The sequence below is a fragment of the Amyelois transitella genome, chromosome 10 (genome assembly GCF_032362555.1).
Source record: "Amyelois transitella isolate CPQ chromosome 10, ilAmyTran1.1, whole genome shotgun sequence".
NCBI classification, from domain to species: domain Eukaryota; kingdom Metazoa; phylum Arthropoda; class Insecta; order Lepidoptera; family Pyralidae; genus Amyelois; species Amyelois transitella.
The window spans coordinates 8277803-8302176 of NC_083513.1; the positions used below are offsets into that span (position 1 = coordinate 8277803).

The 24374-nt window shown below is 33.2% G+C and overlaps 1 protein-coding gene across 2 annotated transcripts in view; it reads right to left on the reverse strand.

Moving 5' to 3' along the window:
• Nucleotides 1-5175: 5175 nt before the first annotated feature.
• Nucleotides 5176-24374, reverse strand: part of LOC106137451 (angiotensin-converting enzyme-like) — a 140719-nt gene continuing 121520 nt past the window's right edge. For both annotated transcript variants that reach the window (XM_060946171.1, XM_060946170.1), the window contains 11 exons: nt 14950-15154; nt 13396-13563; nt 13000-13087; nt 11616-11756; nt 10525-10701; nt 9039-9136; nt 8481-8769; nt 8242-8398; nt 7697-7873; nt 7348-7461; nt 5176-7067 (listed from right to left, as the gene is read on the reverse strand). In XM_060946171.1, the coding sequence (XP_060802154.1) occupies nt 6536-7067; nt 7348-7461; nt 7697-7873; nt 8242-8398; nt 8481-8769; nt 9039-9136; nt 10525-10701; nt 11616-11756; nt 13000-13087; nt 13396-13563; nt 14950-15147 (2139 nt within the window). In that variant the 5' untranslated portion in view covers nt 15148-15154 and the 3' untranslated portion in view covers nt 5176-6535. The remainder of the gene's footprint in view (nt 7068-7347; nt 7462-7696; nt 7874-8241; nt 8399-8480; nt 8770-9038; nt 9137-10524; nt 10702-11615; nt 11757-12999; nt 13088-13395; nt 13564-14949; nt 15155-24374) is intronic.

The following is a 24374-nucleotide window of genomic DNA, read 5'->3' on the forward strand; positions in this document are numbered from 1 at the left end:
ACATTAATAATCCCGCAGACCCTTCCGCCTTCTCTATAGCCGTTGCTATGGTTACCATCCAGGGCAAGCTTTCAACTTAACATAGCTGTCTTCGGCTGTCTTAGTGACCATGAGATTTGATTCATACATATAATCACGTCTATGTCCCTTGCGGGGTAGACAGTGCCAACAGCCTTGAAAAGACTGATAGGCCACGTTCAGCTATTTGGCTTTAAGATAGAATTGAGATTCAAATAGTGACAGGTTGCTAGCCCATCGCCTAAAAGAAGAACTCCAAGTTTATAAGCCTATCCCTTGATGCGTATGTTTATAAGAAATTTTATCCAAACCATATCTCTTTTTTTCATCTGTGCATTTTTCCAGTTGCCCCCTATGCCATATTAATCCACAGCGTCTTCAGTTTTATGACCACTAAAATTTATTGAAACAATATTGTTGATGAAATATAAACATTTGACATAATAACCGGCCGTTTGTGTTTTTAAAATAACTTAGGATGGGTAATTTCAAACCGCGAATCGGTTTGGAATTACCCATCCTAAGTTATTCCATTCTATTTATATTCTATTATCCTATGTTGCGAATACTATTAATATAACACCCATCTTCCTCCGTCAGAGGTGAAAAATGAAAATCAGTGAAATGTTTTCTTTCAAACGTATTGCTATTTCTTACTAAATGGGTCGATTTGTGTAAAAGTTTGTCGTTTTAACTCAAAAATATTCATATCACATTATAAGTCTCTGTGCAACTGAAATATGTTTTGAGGATATCATATTTTGGGGATCTGACCGGAATAACTCTTATGTTTTGGTTAATCATTACTAAATCAAATCCTTATTTTTGTTTTATTGCAGTTATCAGTTTAACAATATAGTAAATACATATTTATCTTATTTAGACTTGCAATTTTATTATTTTACTTTTTTTAAATTATATCTTTACAAATTAATTTAAATAAACTAAAAATAAGTAAAATTAAACATAATAAAAACAGGAAATGACATAATAATTGATTCTTTATCTGAATTTAATATAATGAAAATAATTTTCTGATATAAACCATATTAAAATGTATTTATATCATCCATCCGATGACCACAAATACACGTGTTCAGTTACAACATTATACATATAATGAAATGCCCTAAACAGTAGTAAACATGACAGGAGGTTGGTTAATATTAAATAAGGTTAACTGAAATTACAGGAAACGGAAGAGGTACGAATATTTTAAATCCCAAGGGTACATACAAACTATTACCGTAATAATGGTGGATAGATGAGTTTATTTAAGAAATGTCGATAAAATTTATATTCCCTGAAGATTTGACACTATTTCTATTAAATATTTAATTTATCAGATAAATAGTATTCATATTAGTGTATAAAGTACACTTAGCCATTTCGTTTGTTTGTTATGAGAAAATTCGTTGGTGAAAGAAATTAAAAGGTGTTAAATCATAAAACTTAAATTTACACTTCCTCCATTATTTGCAGTAACAATAAAAACAAAATTTTGCTTCCGAACACAAAATAAATAACAATTCACAAATTTGGACCTGTACATATAACTCGTACAAGTATTTTGATCGTTATTTTAAACTTTTACGGATCAAAAAAGTTCACTGATTGATCGGTTTCCATTTCCTCCATGAGTTGGCTGAATTGATAAAAGCGAAAAATTAATTTATTTGAGTTCGCCCGTGTTTTTTATTTTTGCTTTGGATAGAGAAAAATATAATAGTATCCGTATCATTTATTCCGAGCTCGGGACTTTCGAGAATTTATTTATTTAATGCTATATTATACGTACGTCTTTTTGAAAATACGTCTTTTATTTTTGTATCAAAGAAATATAAAATTGGTACCAAGGTGGACTTTCGCAATTATGCACTCTCTAAGTCTTGTCCTTTTAACTCGAATATTATTTGTTAGTATCTGATTAGTAGTGGTTTAGTATAAGTATCTTACTATCCCCACAGATACGTTTTTCTACCTTAAGTGCCATCTATCGAGTGGGAAAATTCCTTTTTTTACCCTAAATTTTTCGAAGTAGTATCTAAGGCAGTATAAGTATTAACGACGCGTTCACTTCAGTCTTCTTTTGTAAATATATGTTATTATTATTTTAGGTAGTACAATATATACCTATTGTTAGGTTTATTAAAATATTTGTTACTTTTTAAGAGCATGGCGCACAATATTGTCTATAGTTTGGATAAAATAAAGTAAACTGTTTAAGACGACATACGCTCGCTTTAAAATTGGAACTCTTGTCTTAATCCGCGCGCAAAGAATCAAGCGCGCCTAAATGTTTTCTCTGCGTTACTTTTAATTATTTGCTCAGTCTATTTTATACAAAATAAAGTGATTTTTGAACCGCAGATTGGTGTTTTATCTGGCCTGACCATCCATCAGTAACAATAAGTTCAGTTCTCCAAGATTCTCTTCGGAGATAAGTTCAATAGACATTGTAAAGATGACGCGTCGCCATTGGAGTGCAGTGCTGGCGAGGTCCCAGAATAAGTTAGGCAGCTCATCGTAATGTCTTCCCATGAAGTGTGAATTTAGTAAAAGCTTTGTGAACAGAAATAGAAATTATTTAGATCATTTATCACTAAGATAATAATTAAAACATACAATCCCCAAAGTAATGAAAATTAATAGTACCCTTGACTTCGGAAAAATTGCAATTAAAAAAAAACATTTTGAAAAAAACCACATAAATTTTGTTAAATATTTGGCGATTAAAAACAATATTTCACGTAGTATACAAAAAAAAATTGGCACAAAAATCATTTAACATTAAAATCTATCTTTTTCATTGATATCTCTGTATATAAATCTACCGAAAAATCTTTAATGCTATTTTTTCCTAAATTATTTATTACAATAGAGCTTAGAATGCTTTCGGCCTTAGTTCGCCCGGTTGGGCCTATATAAATTTATGGTATCATTAGATACGACAAAACGGTCGCATTTGGCCCCTTTTTGTAAACATCATGCTAGCCCATGAGAATAAAACAAATTTATATAGAAGTTAAGTGTTTTTGTTCATGAAAGTTATTTCATTATTATAACTAAAGAGGCTTTATTTTGGTTATAAATTTTACTAATCTATTATTGTTGGTTTGTTTGTTTGAATGCAGTTATTCAGAAGCCTTGATTTTTAGCACTTTTTTAACACTTAAGTAATAAGCAACAGTAAATGAAAATATTTATTACATTCGCACTTATTTATTTCTTTTTTGCTGAGCCATTAACAAACTTTACTGGACACTCGCCCTATAACTGGTACATTTATCTCCTCTTCGTGTGGCTTCGCTGAGCTCATCTAAGGTTCTGGCAGAATCATCAGCGTCGCGGTGCCTACACCTGCGACATTATGCTGAGTCAGGACCTTTTCACTGTCCATCATTGTTTGTGGTACATTCATGCACATTGCACATTCACATTGTTTATTACTGTTAATTATGTATGTGTCCAACTAATGTATTGTGATGGTGAATAAAGCTTTTATCTATCTATCTATCTTAGGATAAAATTGTCGAATCAGTTTAGACGTTAAGTTTTTATGCAGAGAAATTGGGTAATGATCCTAGACTTAGGTTAAGTGTTCCATTCACTGATTTTACTGCCTTTCTTGTTGAGAAATGTTTGAAACATCTTGCGGTCAAGAAACCTGCCTGTTAATACCCGAGCTTTTCACAGTTGGAACGGTGGTTATAAGTAACCCAATTAATTAGAAATAAAAAATAAACAAGGAACTACATTAAAAAAAGAATTTACCTATCAAAACCTTACCTTTGTTCGCTGTTTGATCTGCGCCACGCCGCGCCGAGTGTAAAACAAAAGTTATTATTTCTTTACACGCCCTTTACGCTGACCGCATAAAAACAACGGCTTGTTGAGTTTTCGCAATTCTTTGTTCGAATTTTTTGTCTGTGTAAAATATTTCCACTTGCTTTTATCTCGTTTCGTTTTAACTATGTATATACATACATACATATAGTCACGTCTGTATCCCTTGCGGGGTTGACAGAGCCAACATTCTTGAAAAACTGATAGGCCACGTTTAGCTGTTTGGCTTAATGTTAGAATTGAGATTCAAATAGTGACAGGTTGCTAGCCCATCGCCATGATGAAGAATCCAAAGTTTATAAGCATATCCCTTAGTCACATTTTACGACATCCATGGGAAAGATATGGAGTGATCCTATTCTTTTTATGTTTGTGCTGGGAACCACACGGTTTAACAACATATTTGTTATCATTGTTGTTTCCTATTTATTCGTAAATGGACATATTTCAACAAAATTATAATTTAAAAAGCTTGTATATGTATGTAAAATTTCATGAAGTGTTAAATTGTGAAAAGGTAACAAACAAACTTACTTTCGCACAAGATCAACAGTTTTAAAGTAAAACAGGGTCAAAATCAAGTAACATTCAATCATAATCAACAAATAAAAATACATCAACGTTTAGCTACATCACATTTGGCTACAGAATGTGAAAAAATGAAAGGTGACAGGAACATATGGAGAGGAACCATTCACCGGTGTACAAACATCCCGACTGAATAGCAGTTCGTTTTGTAGGGCAAATATTAGTTCAGTAAATAGATTAGTTCAACTTTGATCGTACTTGTGATTGATGATTCAGTTTGTCTTCATACACTACAGATGAGTTTGGTAAAAATAGAACGTGACAACTGTTACACTTACGACATTTATTTTGACCCAAGTTTTCAACAATCACGTCAAGATTGTGGTGGATTTTACTCTTTGTGAAGTGTGTGTTTTAAAGGGGCAGTGACGGACATGAATGGGCATGAAACCTTAGCCGTCATATTGAGATCATGACATTGAGAAGCTATAGATGTGATAGCACATACATATAATCACGACTATATCCTTTGCGGGGTAGACAGAGTCAACAGTCTTGAAAAGACTGATAGGCCACTTTCAGCTGTACAAATGGAATTGTTATTAAATTCGTAGAACGAATTACATATAATATGAAAACTACTGATGTGGTAATGTTTAGATATTTTTAATTTGAAATACACATTATGGCGTCAACCGCAACATTTCATTCGCTGAAACGATTCCCGTAATTGTAAAGCTCAGAATATAAAAGTCATTATGTGAAGGAAAATTTAAGGCAGAATTAAGCAAAAATCTTTATCTTTTCACTAACAAACATGTGTCCCAAAGCGGTTGTTTAACTTAAATTGTTCTCGGCAGAAAACGAGCAAGACTGCATTGCAGATATTGCTAACTACAGCTTATTATAGTTTTATTATTTAAATGCTTTGCTTAGTAAGCATGTTTACAAATATTGATAGTGATTTTCTGTAAACGTTATATTATAATTACATACACTTAAATCTTTTGAATAAAAATTAGGACGTCATAGATTATCTTTGTTTTTGAGTTCGCAACATTCAGGCTTATGATTTGATTAGTTTAAAGAATTAATAAATGTTCGTCATGTTATAAGTATCTAATAAAAATACAAAAAATGTTTTAAACATTTATATTTTTCTCAAATTCTGACACAATTTTTGCTAAGACATGCTTTACTGACTGTAAAACTTAAATCCATTAAAATAACAACAAATTTCATTATGAAATAAACATGTAGATCAAAATAAAACATTAATTCTATATTTGGTTATTGTGATACATTAGAAACATTACTAATAACTATGCTCAACAACACAACGTTAGACAAACTAAATGCCTCAAAATTGGTCTGAAATATAACACAGAGCAGAGTAAATAGAGATTTTATAAAATTACATATTAAAGTATTTTTATACATTTTTATTTCGTTAAATCAGGCTTAAAAATACGACTTGAAGTATGATACGATAACAAAAGTAAACACATTACTCAAACGTATACGACGTAGGTACATTTGCAAAAAACAATTTCAAAGTGAGAAATAATTAAAAAAATCCTACAAGTAAATGTATTAATTTTTTAAATAAAATTTCAACATTCACGATAGATATATTAGTGCCATCTGTGTTTTATACAACAAGATTATAATAAATTCATATTTTCGAGTTTTATTTGTAAGCCTGATAATGTATCTTACTTAATACAAATTGAAACGCTTAAGGCACCGCATATTAAATCTAACTATAATGTACATTGTACAACTATTATAGACACTGTCGGTAACAATCTTTATAATCTATTTTTCAAGTCTGATATGTACAAAAATATTTATTCAATCTCCTCTATCTAGTATCTTACAGTTCAAAAAGAAGTTATAAAAAGGGATATAAAGAGTAAAATAGCTACGTGATAAACAAACCGGTAATGAGCACCACAGTGTAAAAATTAATAAATAAACATGCGAAGAAAACACATAGCCTAACATATCTGGAGTACATAAAGAAAGTAAGATGAACACTTAATCACATCCTCTCAGAAACACATAGCATTGGCACAGTTTCACTAGAGTTCTGTCTCAAAGGATAATATCGGTTCCGCTTCTAGAACCGATATTCTTCAAATCAGGCACGCGTGTTTTCCCTTCTTTGTTTTTCCAACTGTTTTCTGTGGTTATGTCGTTTTCTTGCAATTATTGCTATAATAATAATTATAATAACCAAAGCCACGGCGATTCCTATCCACCAGTAAGTGTTGTATGAAGCTTCTTGAGTATTCTTTGTATCATCAACAGGTGGTTGTTTTTTGATTTCTAAAACTCCAACGGTTGATGTTTCTGCACTATATTTTGAATGAGAATCTTCTACATCGATAATATTTTCCGATTCATCGGGTGGCATTATATCTAACTCATGAATAGTTGGTTTAATTGTTACTGGAGGCGGGGGTATGGCATTATTTTCCGTAGTTTCTTCAATAGGTTCATTATAATCATCAAATTCTTCATCAGTTGGGTCCAATTGTTTATCTAAATACTCATCCAAAAGACGATAATAATCAGTTAGACCAGTATATTCCAGTCCATTTTCTCGTTTTGCGAGCATATCACTTACCATAGCCGACCAATCACTTCCAAATCCTTGCACCATAGTGTCACTGCAACAATTATTATTTTCTTATATTATGGTAATAATCTACATATTTGAGAAAATGGGGTAAAAACTGCTCTCTATTAAAGCGGTTCCTAAGCAAACCATACAAACTCGGTCTTATCATAACTGAACTGGGTCAGAGGGCAACGGATATTGGATTTTGATACTATCTTGATGCTTTTTAAGCATGATGTTAGCTGATTTGTATTAGGGTCATCTTGGAACATTACTATGTCAATATCATATCAGTTAAACATACGAGTGTAAAAAACTAAAATAAATACCTGAGTCGGTCACTAGTCTCATTGACATGTTGCAATAAATCAGACTCATCTGAACTGAGCTCTTCTGCAAAGGATTGATAGATTTGGTATTTCAAGATAAGCCCCATAAATTTTCTGAAAAAAAAAAAATAAATGTTTACATTAAAATTCTGAAAGACTTTCTCTACTAGAAGAGTGGCGAGGACAAACAAAATCAATAATTTTGCTGATACCGGAAACAAACTCAGTAAAAGTTAAGACTGTCCTGTTAATCATTGTTTTAAAGATTGTCAAAAATGATATACAGGATCCTAAATATTTTTATTTAAATTCATGCGAACAGAACATTTTTTGAAATTCCAAAACTTACCCAATATAAGGCTTGTTAAAGAGTATGTAAGGATCTCCAAGCATGTCGACGTCAGATGTCTCCAATAATGAGAAGTTTTTACGAAATTCGCCCCAGCTACTCGCCACTTTGGCCGGCGCTATTGATCCCATTAAAACTTTTAATCTCCATTCGTCTGCTGCCAAGTAATAATTTAATCTGAAAACAAATATTCGTTATTGATTTATTCGATTATTATCAATCCATTTCTGTTGATATAAATCCTGAAGTGTATGTTTCTATTCACTTAAAAAGTTGTACCAATTTAGATAAAAAATAATAAATATTTAAAAGCAAAATCATTGTTACATAGAGGTTATGTTTAACCCTGGTTCTCGAACTAGGAATGTCGGGAAACCAGTTTCCCAGTCCCAACATCAGTACATAGAAAAACAATTATTGGTTGTATGCGTTAATTTTTATATATTCGAAAATAGTAGAAATTACAAAATCATATAAAGAAATGACTTGAGAGTTACATTTATTAAAAGATGAGATAACATTTTGTGATATAATTGAAAACTTACTTTGGTAAATCTCTTAAAGCCATAATCAGTTGCAACACAAGCCTATGATGATTGGGATTGTAACTGAAAGTTCTCAACGGGAACAGTCCACTTCTGTCCAAAGCGTGAGGATTCAACGCCAACAGCGACACGAAACCGGGTATGCCCTCGTAAATCGCTAGAATAAAATCACCATAAATATTAAAACGCTATGAAAACAACAAAAGATTTAACGATGCGCATTAAATTTCAAAACTCACCGGAGTAACGAGGCGCTTCTCTTAAAATATACGTGTTATTGCTGTGTAATGCAGTTATTTCTTTGTATTTGATCTTCATTGCCGCTTCATGGGCGTCAATGTAATTCGTAATGCTGACGTCTTTGCATGTCATAACTCTCATTTTGTTAGGTTTGCACCAATCTATAAAGGTTGTAGGACATGTGCCGTTGAACACAGAATCTGTCCACAATTCTGTTTCTATGTCTCCAAAGCCAAGATCTTTTATCAGTTTTACGGCTTCTTTGAATGCTTTGATGCCACCTAGATCCTATACAAAGAAATTTTAATTGTTAGAAAGAAAACATGGTGAAAATATAAATATGTGTAATTTCTCCCGTACAGATTTTTTATAATTTTTAAACTTCACAAATTATTAACTATGCTAATTAGTGAAAAGATGTATATGAATATATGATCCTATATTTTAAATAAACTTGGAGAATAGGTAGTTAAATTAATGTCTCGTTTGTTAAATGCTTGCTTTACAAAATGCATGCCAAATTAAAATGAAATCTTTCACTCAATATTCGGGCATACCTTCAACTGGAGACTTGCATGGATTTTCTGATATATACCCGGATGTTTTGGGAGTAAACTTTCAATTATGTTGGACCAATTATCTCCATTCAGTGATCCTGTAAATTTAAATTTTATGTGAGAAAGAATTATTTAATTAATGAGAAGCTTAAAAATCTCTACTTCAAATATTTACTCCGCAGATTTTTATTCATCCTTAATAATTATTGTCTTTTTTACCCATTTTCTTTAATTGCCACCTATTACCACCATATCAGAAGAAATGACAGAAATTAAAATCCCCTAGAGTGCTAGGCCGTATCCCAAAATCTATCATTTATTATGATGGCAATCTTTTAAGAGATTTTATCGCCATATTAAGGTTCTTATGTTGGGACTTGGGGAAGTTTTGTAACAACAAAGCGTTCGGAGGTGTCCCGAGAGTATCATGCCCCAAATATTTTACGCCTTTGGCAAATCGCCTTACTGTGTGGCCACGAATTCTAAATAATCAAGAAATCTTAAGCACTTTTCGATCTCGATTCCATCATAAAGGCATAAAATTGAACGTTGGCCGTTCAGTATTTTCAAGACTGTTGGTTCTACCTACCCCGTAAGGGATATATATATACGTGACTATAATGTATATATGTCTGTATGTTGCATCCAAACCGAAAGTGCGTCTATGTTTACCCTAACCTAATATTGGATTGTGATATAGTTGCCTTCATGTGCAAGTTTCCTAACGATGTTTTACCTCGCCTTATGGGCATATTACATGAGACGATTGACATGTTTAAGATGTTTCTTACAAAAAGAAAATATTCGATTAAATTTCGTCGCCTTGTTTTTATAAAATAATTCAATTGTTTTAAGTTAGCCTCTATTTTTATGGCCATAACATCCAGAAGCAAGATATGTATAGCGGTGAAGCGGCCGAAAACGTGACGTCTGAAATTGTATCATTCACGTAGAATATAAAAATCTATTTTGTCTTGTTATGTGGCTTTTTGAGAGAAGCCTGATAGACTTCAGTGGGTTGATGTTATCACAAATAGATTTTTACCAACAGTAAAATATAAGACTATAGATACAGTATGTGTTGGGTGTGACATCGCAATTGATGCTTGTAACATATCTACATTTTTTCTTATTTCTTTATTTTTGCCACTTAAAATAGGTTATGATTTTGATAGTTTTAATCGGTCTTATGAACGTTGTTTATTAAGTAATCTATACTTCAGCCTACACAAGTGAATCTCAACTTTTGCGTAGGTTGTCAAGGTAGAAGTTTACTCATTAAATTGGTTTAGATACTAAATTGGTCTTTTCAAATAATCAAATAGAACGAAAAATTATTAATCAATAAGCATCAGATATAATGTAAATTATAAATAAGTCTACCATGCAACAATACCTTGATGACATCAAACGACCGCTGCAAAATTGCTCCTTCTTTTATAAAACTATGACAATTAACTATAAAACGAAAGTAATAGCTACTTACTCAATAAGTGAACAGGCAGTGACTCCCCAACTGCTTCTTGTCCTTTAAGTCTCAATGCAATATATTTGTGGAGCTTCAGATACAAAGGTTTGATATTGTCCCATAGTTCCCTCGCCTTCAGAATGCCGCCTTCGTATTCCACTAGGGAATCCCAGTATTCCTCCACACCATTGTAGTCTGAAAAAAAGATAAGATGATAATAGTTTTCTTAAGTGGCGTAGGGATTTATATGTGAATGTATTTTCGTCACATTTGAAGATAAGTTTCAATCATTTATGTCAGTGTGATATCTGTAATTTTCTGTTGGTAAATCATATCAAACCAGTCCCTTTAACAGGCAAATTTTTAATAATAATTTTCATTGAGTTGCATTAAAAATTGAGTCGGAATAACAAACTTTATAATTTTGCGATGAAAATGTCGTTAAAAGTTCATTAGCTGAAAGGGTTAAAGCGTTCAATGCATAATGCCTGTTTTGTGAGATAATTACTATCCTCGGATTACTCCATATTAATGTGTACTTAATTTTGTATTGAAATATGCAAGTGCCGTGTGGTTCCCGGCACCAATACAAAAAAGAATAGGACCACTCCATCTCTTTCCCATGGATGTCGTAAAAGGCGACTAAGGGATAGGCTTGCAAACTTGGGATTCTTTTTCAGGCGATGGGCTAGCAACCTGTCACTTTTTGAATCTCAATTCTATCATTAAGCCAAATAGCTGAACGTGGCCATTCAGTCTTTTCAAGACTGTTGGCTCTGTCTAACCCGCAAGGGATATAGACGTGACCATATGTATGTATGTAAATATGCAAATCATAATTTAACATTTATAACTTATCTCTCTCTTTCTCATCTTTGTAAAAAATCTCAGTTGCAACTTTAACTTTTATATACTTAAGGGTAAAAAATGTCACTTATTGAAACAGTGTAATGATGTATAAGCCATATAACCAAAGAATCCAATTCAACTTCATTCAATAGTTCTTTCGCCTTAAAAAGTAACAAAAAATATAAAGTTATGAATAAAGCAACTGTATTTTTTTCTGAAAGTAACTTTAACTTTAAGGTGTTTAAAAAAATTCGACTTACTGTTTTCCTTTGAAGCATTTCTTAGAAGAGGTAGAATCTGTTCTAAATATTCGTTGACGCTAGGTAGATTTTTCTCCCATGATCTCTTCATACGAAGTAACGTCTCTTCATCTTGTTCTCTGGCTATACTGTTTTGTAATTCTGTTAAAAGTAAAAAAAAATAAATAACTTAAATACAAATAGTATGAAAACTAAATTTCTTTCTACTCGTATAAGGACAAATCACATTCGATAACCTGTGTTTAATATCTGTTTAAATGTTTCCTATGCCTTTGTAGTGCAACGATTAAGGGCTTGTATAGGTTAAGTAGTAGTTAAAATAAAAATATTATTTGATACTCGTATATGTACGTAGATACACTCGTATATCCAAAAACTGACTCGAGCTAATATCATCGGAGTAAGCACTCAGAAATCTGTGTTATTTTTCCTTATATATTATTTATATCATATTGTTAAATCCAAAAGGGTTAGTGAACCTTAACATTAACCCCTTTAAGATATTATTATTCAACGTCCATTCCAACTATCAGTTTGGAAGTAATTTTCTAAACGACGCCATCTGCGGACCCATTGAAAAGTTGTATCAAATGACAGTTACCAACACTTTTTAAGCGAGGAAATTCCAACGATTGTTTTTCTTCGAGAAAATGCTAAATTGCCTTACGAGAGATGAAAAATTAACTTTTTACACGATCATTCGTCAAGTATGGAGTTATTAAAAAGTTGAGGGTACTTCAAGAAATTTGTAATGACTTGTAAATTCCCACAGAGTGCGGTAATGTTCGCCTTATCTTTCCGTTGTTATTTCAGCTTGAATTAACTGTTTTAAGGTTAATTGTTGGATTGTATGTTTAGTAAAAAATGATTGATAAAAATAAAAACTGCTTTCAGAGTTTGTGTTACATAACGTTTATAAATACATATTAATATTATTATTAGGTGTGTGTATTTTAAAAGGAATTTTACGGTCGACTCTACCAGACACAAATTCCTTGGGTATGAAACAAATTAAAAATTTAAATTAAATTTTTTTATTCCTTATTATGGGACACTTCATTTCATTTAATAATTGTCATATCTTATGGTTTCACAACATTGGTTGACGTCAAATTAATTACTTAAAAGAAACGTCAGTGCAGAAGACGGTTACTGTACTTCAAACGTAGGTATGAAATTTACTATATCCACAATATTTGAATAAACGAGTAAGACTCTTCTATTCAAATATATATAATCTCAAAATATGACAGAATGGGACTAAAAGAAACATTCCCCCCCCGTGGCCCATCAATTGGACAAAATCCTGGGGCCACGAGAAAACAGCGTCATTAAATCCCTATTTACTATTCCTGTGATAAAAATAACAAAGATTCATTATTACCTCTCAGAGTGCAGTTGGTCCTTGTACCACAATCATAATTAGTGGCAATTCTTAGTTTGTGAAGTGCCGTATCTCCGAATGTAACGAGCTATAACAAAAAATATAACAATAAATTTTTGAAATAAAATTTATCTCAGTCCATCCCGCCATATCCATATAATCACGTCTTTATACCTTGGGGTAGACAGGGCCAGCAGACTTGAAAGACTGACACGCCACGTTCAGTTGTAAGGTGAGATGGAATTGATATTCAAAAAGGGACAGGTTGCGAGTGCCGAGAACCGCACGGCACACACACAAGGTGAAAATGTCCCAATTTACAGTAATGGTTCTATTCTAAGTTTCGAAACTCGGAAGCCTTACGATCAATATAATAAAAGTTATATTGGAACTTACTCTAATCCACTGCTCGGTTTCCAGTAGAGTGTCTCCTGGATGCAGCAACAGCTGGACCTTCCTCCTCAGTACCTGATCACTCTGATCCATGTAATACCCGTCTAGAGCCAGTTCGACGTCCCTCTTCTGCTCCCGCGAGAGAATCCCGAAGGCTTTGTCTTTTTCCAGCTGAAGAAATTCAATTTATAGCTTTCATCTGTATGTAAAACATAACTTTGACATATCTATCAATACACAAGCTTAAACAACTGAATTATTTTTGGTTAAATTTGTTTTTAGTATGTATCATACTTTACGTCTTACATAACGATTAAACCTTAGTTCATTTTAATTTGGGGAAAATACTTCAAAGAAATGCCCGGGAGTGAAGCTTCGTGCAGTCATATTTGTTGCTGTTCAGACATTATAAATATCCATCAGGTTATTTTTTTATATTTCCACTAGAGGCCGCCCGCGACTTCGTCCGCATGGAAACCCTATCAATCCCGCGGGAACTCTGGGATAAAAAGTAGCCTATGTGTTATTCTGGGTCTTCAGCTACCTACATACCAAATTTCATGGTAATCGGTTCAGTAGTTTTTGCGTGAAAGAGTAACAAACATCCATACATCCATACAAACTTTCGCCTTTATAATAGTAGTAGGATAAACTAGAAAGAAGAAATAGTGAAAACACGTAAAACGAATAAACAAATATTTGTTCGGAAGAAAATAAAGTGCAGATACGAGAAACTGTATGTACGTTTTGACCCAAAGAAAACTTTTCGTATGAATACAGCTATTTGTAATATTTCTCGTTGTCCCCAATATTTAAGAATCTTTTGTGCTGCTATACAATACAAAGAACACTGTGAAAATACAAGATTACACTTGTTGTAACGCCTTTTTATGTTTTGTTTAACAATACATACATATAATCACGTCTATATCCCTTGCGGGGTAGACAGAGCTAACAGTCTTGAAAATACTGATAGGCTTAACAATGACACAAAAACTTAAAAAGAGGCAAAAGTATTTGTTTTGGCCTCTATGGCGCAGCGGTAATGCGCTTGTCTGTGTGACCGGAGGTCCCGGGTTCGAATCCCAGCCAGGGCATGATGAGAAACGAACTTTCTCTTATTGACCTGGGTCTTGGAAGTTTATCTATATAAGTATTTATTATAAAATATAGTATCGTTGAGTTAGTATCTCGTAACACAAGTCTCGAACTTACTTCGAGGCTAACTCAATCTGTGTAATTTGTCCCGTATATATATTTATTTACATACATACATACATACATACATATCATCACGTCTATATCCCTTACGGGGTAGACAGAGCCAACTGAGATAGAATTGAGATTCAAAAAGTGACAGGTTGCTAGCCTGTCGCCTAAAAAAGAATCCCAAGTTTGTAAGCCTATCCTTTAGTCGCCTTTTACGACATCCATGGGAAAGAGATGGAGTGGTCCTATTCTTTTTTTTTATTGGAGCCGGGAACCTTACGGCTATACTTATATTAAAATTAATAAATATATATTTATTTATTTATTACTATTAATAAAATAACCAACCTTAGCAGACAAGCCTTTCGGATCACCAATTAGTTCTTTCCACGCGGCATCAGCTCGGTTCTCGCAGTGGTCCTCATGTTCCATCTCCACCAGGTCCAAGAAGGCTACGAGGTATCTCCTGTCATCGCCTAATGAGGAGGTGCCGCTCAGCACGAGAGCGTAGAGGTTGATGATGAGTAATGATACCGTAGGCCTCATTGTCGATCTGTTGACAAAAACATGAAAGGAGACAATTTTTTTGGGATCATCGGATTGAATGCTCTGAATGATGAAACTCATTTTTTGTTTCTCTGTTAGCTTCTGATTCCTGTGATATTATTTGCGAAGCCTCATCTTATAGGAGAGAGAAAGAGAGAAAATTTAACTTAACACATTTTGGTACCGAACGTAAGGTATGAGCCAGTATATTGTAGATATTGTTTTAATCACATTAATAGTTAATAAACACAAATAAATTCTTTGTTCTTTAAACTCATTATTGGACATAATAAAGAAATATAACAAATAACAAAACAGTACATACATATGTCCATATCCCTTGCGAGGTAGACAGAGCCAACAGTCTTGAAAAGACTGAATGGCCACGTTCAGCCATTTAGCTTAATGATAGAATTGAGACTCAAATATTGACAGGTTGCTAACCCATCGCCTAAAAAAGAATCCCAGGTTTATAAGCCTATCCCTTAGTCGCCGTTAACGACATCCATGGTACAGAGATGGAGTGGTCCTATTCTTTTTTGTATTGGTGCCGGGAAACACGGCACTTTTTTTTTAACAATACAGTCATTGGATTTAAAAGAATATGTAATAGCGGACGTAATACGTGAAATCCTTTTATTTCGAATACCTGCCTTGGCCTCTATACCAGACAATCCAAGAAGTCTATTTCTGTGATCATTCTTTTTTATAGATCTACGCAACAACATTCATAGTCCAATCACGTATCATCTTCAATTACTTTCTTCTGTACTAAACGCGGCTTTGTTGCTATAACTAGTTAGTTATGGGTAAGACGGGATGAAAATAGCTTTTCTGGCTTTGTATTTTATCAGGGGCAAGGGTTGCTTGGTTATGTTATTCATGTTTTGTTTTGGATAGTTTCATTCCTTTTTCTTTATTTAGAAAACAGCTTTTGCCCGCAGCATTAAACGAAAATTTGTATTTCCGTAGAAATATTAGGAAATTCTCTCTTTTTTTTTACTCTCTCTTTCACTTTTTACTAAAAATATACTATTTTGTCAAATTTTAGCTTCCGATGTCTTGTAGTTTTGGATGCACGTTATAACCAATGAGTTAGTATTGCAAAAGTTGTCATAATTCATAACTGTTTATAATAGTCATGCATGTATGGAGCTAACAACAGAGATTTTTGAACTTAAAAAAGAAAATATTATTTAAATCAGTCTTAAGTTTTTTGGTGACAAAACTTCCTGTCTCTTATTGAAATTGAATTTGAATCATGTCAAATTAAAATTGATAAATTTTTGTTCCTTAAGTATAAAATTTTAATATTCCCCACTCCATTAAAACCTTGAACGTTATATTAGTAAAATACAAATTTGTAAATCCAACTTGACCTATTGGCTAAACGATAAATTAAGTTAGAATATTTGAAACTTCTGTCCATTTTGCTTTATTTACAAATTTCCAGGCTATTCAACTGAAGGGCTAATGAAGCCTTTCTCAAATTTTGTTTATCTTCTGCTTAGTTTCACAATATCAGCTGTTTTTGTAAGCTTCTCTTAAAAATTCACCGTTGATTTCTTGTTGGGTCATAATTTATAATTGGAAGGAGCTTGCACATAAATAACTTTAAGTTGTAACATCTTTTACGACAGTGGATATCAATTAAAATATATACAGAATAATCTAAAGGGACCAAAATTCAACTAATTGAATTTTATAGCTGGAGACATCAATTGGTAATATTTTAACGAAACCTGATGCTGTGCATGACTCAATACGCATTTCGGTCGGTTATAATGAGTACATGAAGATCCAGCCACAAGTCGATTGATTTTACAGGATTTCTTTATCAGGCATAAATTTTTGAACTTATACCGATATTCCGAACATACTCTACCATCTCATTTTTCAAAGATTAAAAATGAAATCGTATTTCCCTCAAAAATATCCATCAAAACGACAAAAGAGTTTCAGAAATCAACAAAAGTGACGTCATTTAACAGAATTCAGAGGGTTTTACGGGCGCAGAGGCGTGAAAGCCAATGTTTTTTTCAGAAAAGGAAAAGTGGACCATTTGAGATAAAAAGGATGAATGTGATTCAATAAAAGCTACGGTTAGTGTTGGTCAACTGTTGGATACGATTTCAAAGTGATTTCAAAATTTGTTCCCGAGCACATTCTAAAACACAATCTTAGAAAATGCTCATAAACTTTGCGACACTTTGTTTAGGAAACTCAATTTTATCTTCATGCCATCTTGGCTAAATGTGGTCTTCGAGTCTCATGACATTCCCAGTACGGGAAAAATATGTGATGTCTATCGGAAATTCTGACTGACCCGGTTCTGTGATATCTTTTTATTCAAAACAAGCAAACGCAATAAGTCGAAGCCTACTCTCTGTATGATTAGTTCCTGGTTTGTTCGGTAAAAAAATATGATCATCTCCACATTTAGATCGTCAACAAAACCTTTTCTTAACTCAAAATTTCAAGAAAAATGTCGGGTTTATAACTAAACGCATTCATATTAGTGCAAAAATAGGAATACTGCAACTTTCCTGAACTCAGATTGCAAACTATATTACACCAAACCTAAATAAACCTTTACAGCCAAAAATAGGAGACTTAGTTTAATGTATTCAGCATTAAACTTAACACCCACACACTTTGTGAAGCTACAGGCTCGTTTTCATACCTCATAACAGTTGTTAAACATTGTCAACGAAGATCCCACACTTTAATGATGTATTTTGTTTCGTTTGAAGCTAAATTTCCTCTTTGATACAATGTTCCTACGTTTTATTAATTAAACAGTAGAAAAGGTTTTGCGTAGGTATCTGATTATGAACGTAGAGCAGTCATTACATTAAAATTGTTGACACGTGTAGTTTTAAGTACATATAATTTTTTGTATCGACTATTATTTTAATTCCGATTGACATGGTGATTTTAACTTGGAATACCGCTTTTCAGGATGAGCCTTTCTGTCATCAACAATTTCTCGTTTCTTGGAACCGAGATCGCATCTTTGTGGCTATATCAAATCTTAGACCAAGCAAACTAAAATCTGGTTTTCCCTTTCCGCTTTTTGTTTTCTGATACATACAAATAAAAGAGTTAGAATTGGCATAATTCGAGCTTTGCATGTACTATCCGGAAAACAGACATACAAGGCTTTCAAATAAAAAAAAAAGAATGCATGGTTCATCACGTAAAAATGGTAGGTATCTTTACACAAAAAACCAAAACTAAGAAATAATTCTTAACAGTAGACATAATAATGTTTGTAAACGCACATGTTCATTTATAAAATGTAGTTCGCTATGTTAATCGCTAAGTTACAATATAATTGATATTTCTAAATTTGAATATAACAATAATCGATTGCAAGCAAAAATATTTCATCTCTAATTGACGTTTCTGACAGCAGTAGGAATCACACGAACTGTCACTTGCACTCCTATCTTGGAATATCGGAAATGACATGAAAATAAAAAATGTACAGAAACTGCGAATACATAAATTGTAAGATGTTAAAATTTCAGACAAATTTCGAATACCACTTTAATATCATAAGCTTCCATTTGGTGTGGAAGCGAATTAAAAAATTATGTGTACATCTCTTCGCGTGGAGAAGTTAATATAAGGAAGGGCTAAAAACTTGAAATTATTTTTTAGGCGATGGCTAGCAACCAATTTGAATCTTAATTCCATCTTTTCTTATACAGCTGAACGTGGCTTTTCATTCAGTCTACCCCGTAAGGGATAAAGACGTCATTATATGCGTATGAACTTTACCTCATGTTTATTTAACATAAATATTATCACGTTTCAAGTGACATAAGAATAAAAAGTTATTGCATGTAAAGGTTTAGTATGGATTTTATAAATTTCACATATGTAATATTTTTAATTTATAATAGAACAATCACTCGGTAATTGATAGGGAATTCTGAGAAAATTTGAAAGGTAAAATTAGTCAGCTTATTACAGAGAAAGTCAAAAGCTCTCAAAGGAAGGATAAAATGACAGTTCCGTAATGGCCTTGTATAGATATTGCGAAATCATCTTATTCTCTACACCTGTCTTCTTCTTCCTCCCGGTGTAAGTAAGGTGTTCCTCCCGGTTATACCCTTACCTTTCTAAAAAGGAGCCCGGGGTGCGCCTTTTTTGAGCATGATTCCCGGTTGGATGAGTCAGGTAGTTACTTAAACTAATATAATTTGAGATGGACCGATGATTTGGTGAATTCCCCGGGAAACTTTGGACAAAACTCGTCTGCAACAGAACGAGGTAGATGGACTGGGAGAAGGCTATGTTCAGCCGTGGACGTCATACTGCTGATATAATGATGACGACGAATATACATAACTCAGAAAGAGGAGTGGTACGCTTGTACTATGGTCATAAACAGCATCAAGGAATATGGGATAAAACGGTGCCTGACCTCTGTGACGTCATTAACAGGCGAACCTGACTAGCTTATAAAAAATCAGCGATATCCTGAATGTGCAGGTTTCCCTCAGCATGGTTTTCATACATACATACATAAATCACGCCTCGTCTCCGGAGGCAGAGACCACATCTTTCCACTTGCCACGATCCCTGCACACTTTTTTCGCTTCATCCACATTCATAACTCTCTTCATGCAAGCTCGTCGGTTTCGGGTACTCTTGGCCAGACCTTTTGCTGGAACGTCTCCGATTTGATCAAGGAACGTTCGACATGATTTTCTGTGTAATATTATACTTACATAATAATCCGCATTAAAATACGGATCTGTATAGATCTAAAATATAGGCAGAAAACTCCAAGCGTTGTGAATACTCGAACAAAAAGTCAGCGCGTTTGATTTACATAAAAAAACAACAATCACGTTTCACTTGATGTAGTTTTAATATCTTCCGTTGAATGATATTTCCGAGTTGGAATACAACAATCGTTTTATGAATGCGCGGTCTTTAATTTTCTTTTCATCATCGTGACCCTTACGGGGGGAAAGGATGAATAGACCCTGTTGTAATGATAACGGTAAAAAATGTTTAATTCTGGATTCGCTCATTAGAGCAAACTTTTTTGTTTACACCCCACTGCCTTTTTAGGTAGGCCTCCCATATTTGCATAATGAGAACGTTTCAAGTGAAGGAAATATTAATGGATACAAATTGAAAATGAAATAGAGCGGGGGTGATTGTACGGTTAAGGTACTTAATAAAAAATGCAAGTTCAACAATTAAGATACCCAAATAGATAATGGAATGCACAGGTTCAAATCCAATTGCGACTATATACCAATGAATCTTTTCTGAGTTACGTATTCATTGCTTTTTATGGTAAGTAAAAACATCACGTCGTTGTCACGTGGAAGTCACTTCACGTAAACCTCGTTCACCCTCACCTAGATCTTGGTCATAGATGGACCCTCGGTTCTCCCCTTTACATCAGTTAAAACTTTTATGATATCAAACCAAAGGCTCCAAGGAGAACTCACTCTTTTTTGGGGTTTTAATTATAACCATAATTGATATGTAGGTCAGTAAGTGCGAATTGGATTCGGCGATATGTCTGTTGTATGCCTTTTGTTTTATTCAAGGTTTTTGCTGATGATAGTTCCATTTGCGTTATTAGATTTCGAGAACAGATACAAAGACTCTATAAATATCATATGTTTGTTGAAAGATTTTCTACCTTTCACCTATAAGTCAAATTGTAGCATTTGAGGTTGTGAATATTGACTCTGCCTGCCCCATACGTGATATACAGGATGACTTTAAATTCAACTGCATAAATTTAACTGTTAAGTGCACTCATCTAAAGGATATTTAAAAACGTTAAAAGAAAATTATCGGTTCATATTTCAGAAAGTACGAAAAAAAATAAAACTTTCCATCGTACAACTTGATAGGATTTTAATCTCAATGTAATGGAATTTAGGTTGAATGTCGCAATGCGCTATGGCCATGCGGAGTTCAGTAGATAGCGTAAACGGTTAGTAACCATTTCGCACTGTGAATCTTGACTTGATATCTTGATACTTGAAAAATAATTTATGTTTCAGACATTTATTTACATGTTAAGTTTTAATTTCTTTTTGTAGTATTGGTCTTTAATAAAGCATGTGACGTAGATTTTGAGTAATTTTTTAAATGTGACAATGATGACGTTTAATTTAAATAAAAATAGGCTCAAACGGCTCAGAAGCATGGGTATAGTCTATGTTTAAAAGGATGCAGTTGTTTTAAATGTCACCCTGTATGTGTTTTCCCTTAGTCGCTCTTAACGACATGCATGAGAAAAAGAAGAAGTGGTTCTATTCTGTTTTTTATTAGTACCAGAAACCACACGGCACGTCAAGTTATAATATTTATACACGCCAAAACAATAATATCTATTCAACTATTACGTGTCGATAATTCCAAATAGTTTTCAATCAGCCTTAATCCTCTAGAACAACAAGATCAGCCTAGTTCAATGTTTGTTTATTAATTCGTGTTATAATATTGTTGTTATCAATACCATTATATTGATCAGCGATAGCGACAACTTGGTTAAGCATCATTATTAAGCAATTTAAAGATATTGTTATCTTCAGCTTGTTATGTCGTTTAAGGTGCAGTGTAGTTTTTGGCACTATAGAATATAACTACATCTTTCCTATTGATATCGTAAAAGGCGGCTAAGTTATGGACTATAAATTTGAGATTCCTCTTGAAGACGATAGGATAGCAACCTGTCACTATTTGAATCTCAATTTGCAAGGGATGTTGTATGTCTAAATGTGTCTATCCATATTTCTTTGTACAAAGTTGGTCATCATCACGTTTTGATTTTGGCAAGGTTCCCATTGTCCCCACCTTTGAAAAAAGTGGACAGCTACTAAGGAAGAAAATGACCAAAAATTATAGGAAAATTTTCCCATAACAGTTTTTAACGAGTCATCATAGCCCTCATATTTCAACTACAAAAGGCCCACATTAACCTCTTTAGAGATGACTTTTTAGAAATGACTTTATAATAGGCTTACAATAAGAAAGTTTTACAATAATTCACTTGCAGTTTCAGTTTTATTCGCAACACAAAATAATATAAATTATTTGTAGTAATAAATCTTGAGCTTAATGGATCGTGCCGACTCTAGACGGTGCGACCTTCCTTGCTCTGTGTGAGAAGCCTTAAAACACGCCTCGCGTCTATAAGAAGGATTACACTGCCGACGATCCACGTATTTTTACTCGTAAGCCAGCTAAGGTAATAATTGAGGTATTTTGATACCTTTCATTAGTTAATAGCCATTTATTTAAGACGACCACGAGTAAGTTACACTTGAGTGTTAGTATATACAAGAAGGTACTTATTTATTAAGTAGACAATATTAATTTGTCCACGAATTAGACTTAAGAGATCTATATTTGTAAATTGGCATCCGCTGAAAATGCTGCAGTGTAGTTTGTTCCGCCGCTTCATCTATACGTGCTCTTTGGAAGCGGTAGTACATATAATTAGATTTATGTTATGTGACGTCAAAAAGTACCTTGAATACAATTTTGAAACTAAATAAATTCTATTGTTTTTTTTATTTATTGTTTATTGCAAAATAAGCTCTAATGATATGAATAATAAAAAAAAACATTTCAATCTCGAAAAAGGCCGTAGATAGCCTTTTTCGAGCTGTAATCTTTTTAACAATATTACGTAGAAATAATAAGTAACCTTCACAAAGATTGTTTTTCTTCAGTATAGAATATCTCTCTAAATGCCTTAAAATAACAACAAAAAGTAATTCCAGTACGAATTTGTAAGCCAAACATTAAATAAACGTCTCAAATAACCAACAGTTTCCTTTCATTTCGAATTACCAAGAACTTGAACCTCAAATAAATGTATATTCCCCGGCATTTCTCAATTCTCAAAGACAGCAACAAGACAAAATCTAATTTCTGCTTGAACCACAAATTCAATTCCGTATCCTGTCGTTCAAAAGAGTAATAATTTCAGTTGCAACGTTCCTCAAATGCATTTATTGATAAGCTTAAAATTAAAGATGGTACAGAATGATGACTTAAGCCGCATAAAGTTGAACGTGGTCTTCCAGTCTTTTCGATATTGTTGGTTTATTCTACCCCGTAAGGTATAAAGACGCGATTATACGTTTGTAGAAAGACGACCTAAAATATAGGCTCGTTTTAAATAACATCCTGTGGCGTTCGTTCCGGTTGCGTTCTCATGGAATCAGGGCTAAAGGCTTCCCTGGGCCTGAGTATTGGATTAGGTAAGTTGTACACGGACCGACTTCCGTCTGATATTTGCAGTCTTTGAATGGGACCCTAGGATACATAGATATCGGCTTATGGTAACACATTAAATTGTATTTATCCAATTAATTCTCCCAATATTTTATCTAACAGTACTTGGGTGACCGAGCGGTGCTCGATGGAATTCTGGAAAACCATGAAATATACACATACATATCTATATATATTCATAACTAATGCTCGTTGAATATTAAAAGACTTGTATTTTTATTTACTGTTAGAGTAAGACCGTCAGTTCATCATCAAACTAATTTAGATAATTTAGTTTGTGAAAAACCCGCATTTCAAATATGATTTCATAAATATCCTCTTAAAGTTTCTCTCAATATATTATTACTTATTTTTGTTCTGATTTAATTCCATACTTTCCTTATATTGAAGTATTTCCAAGGATCGGGTCACCCATTTTATGAAATATGCAAAGGGTTGTCATTTGGTCCCACAGCTTGTCAGGGTCTTAAAAACAAACCACTTCATATAGCATTCATAGACCAAGCTACCTGTGGATTGTTAAGGTATATTAATAAATCTTAAATTCATACAAGACTTTTTACTTGGCTTTTTTGGGTTAGGATAATTGGTTAAAATATAACCTACATATCATTTTAGTCATTTTTATCATAAAGCTCAAAAAGGTGGCCTTTAAGTTTTGTGAATTTTGGCCCTGTTTATCTCGTAATGTATAAAGATGTGATGTATGTATACGTTTATATCGATAAAACTTATCTATTCCAAATAATCCCGATTACATCAAATGTTTTTATGTCAGTACGCAAATGTGATCTGCCAGGCAACAAGAAGCAGGCTAAAAAGAAAGGCAGTAAAAATTTAATCCGGTTTAACTAGTTTTTTTATCCTTTTTAAAAGTAGTAGTAAAATATAACTATAATTTACTATTATGGGTAAAAGTACACTAAATCATTCAT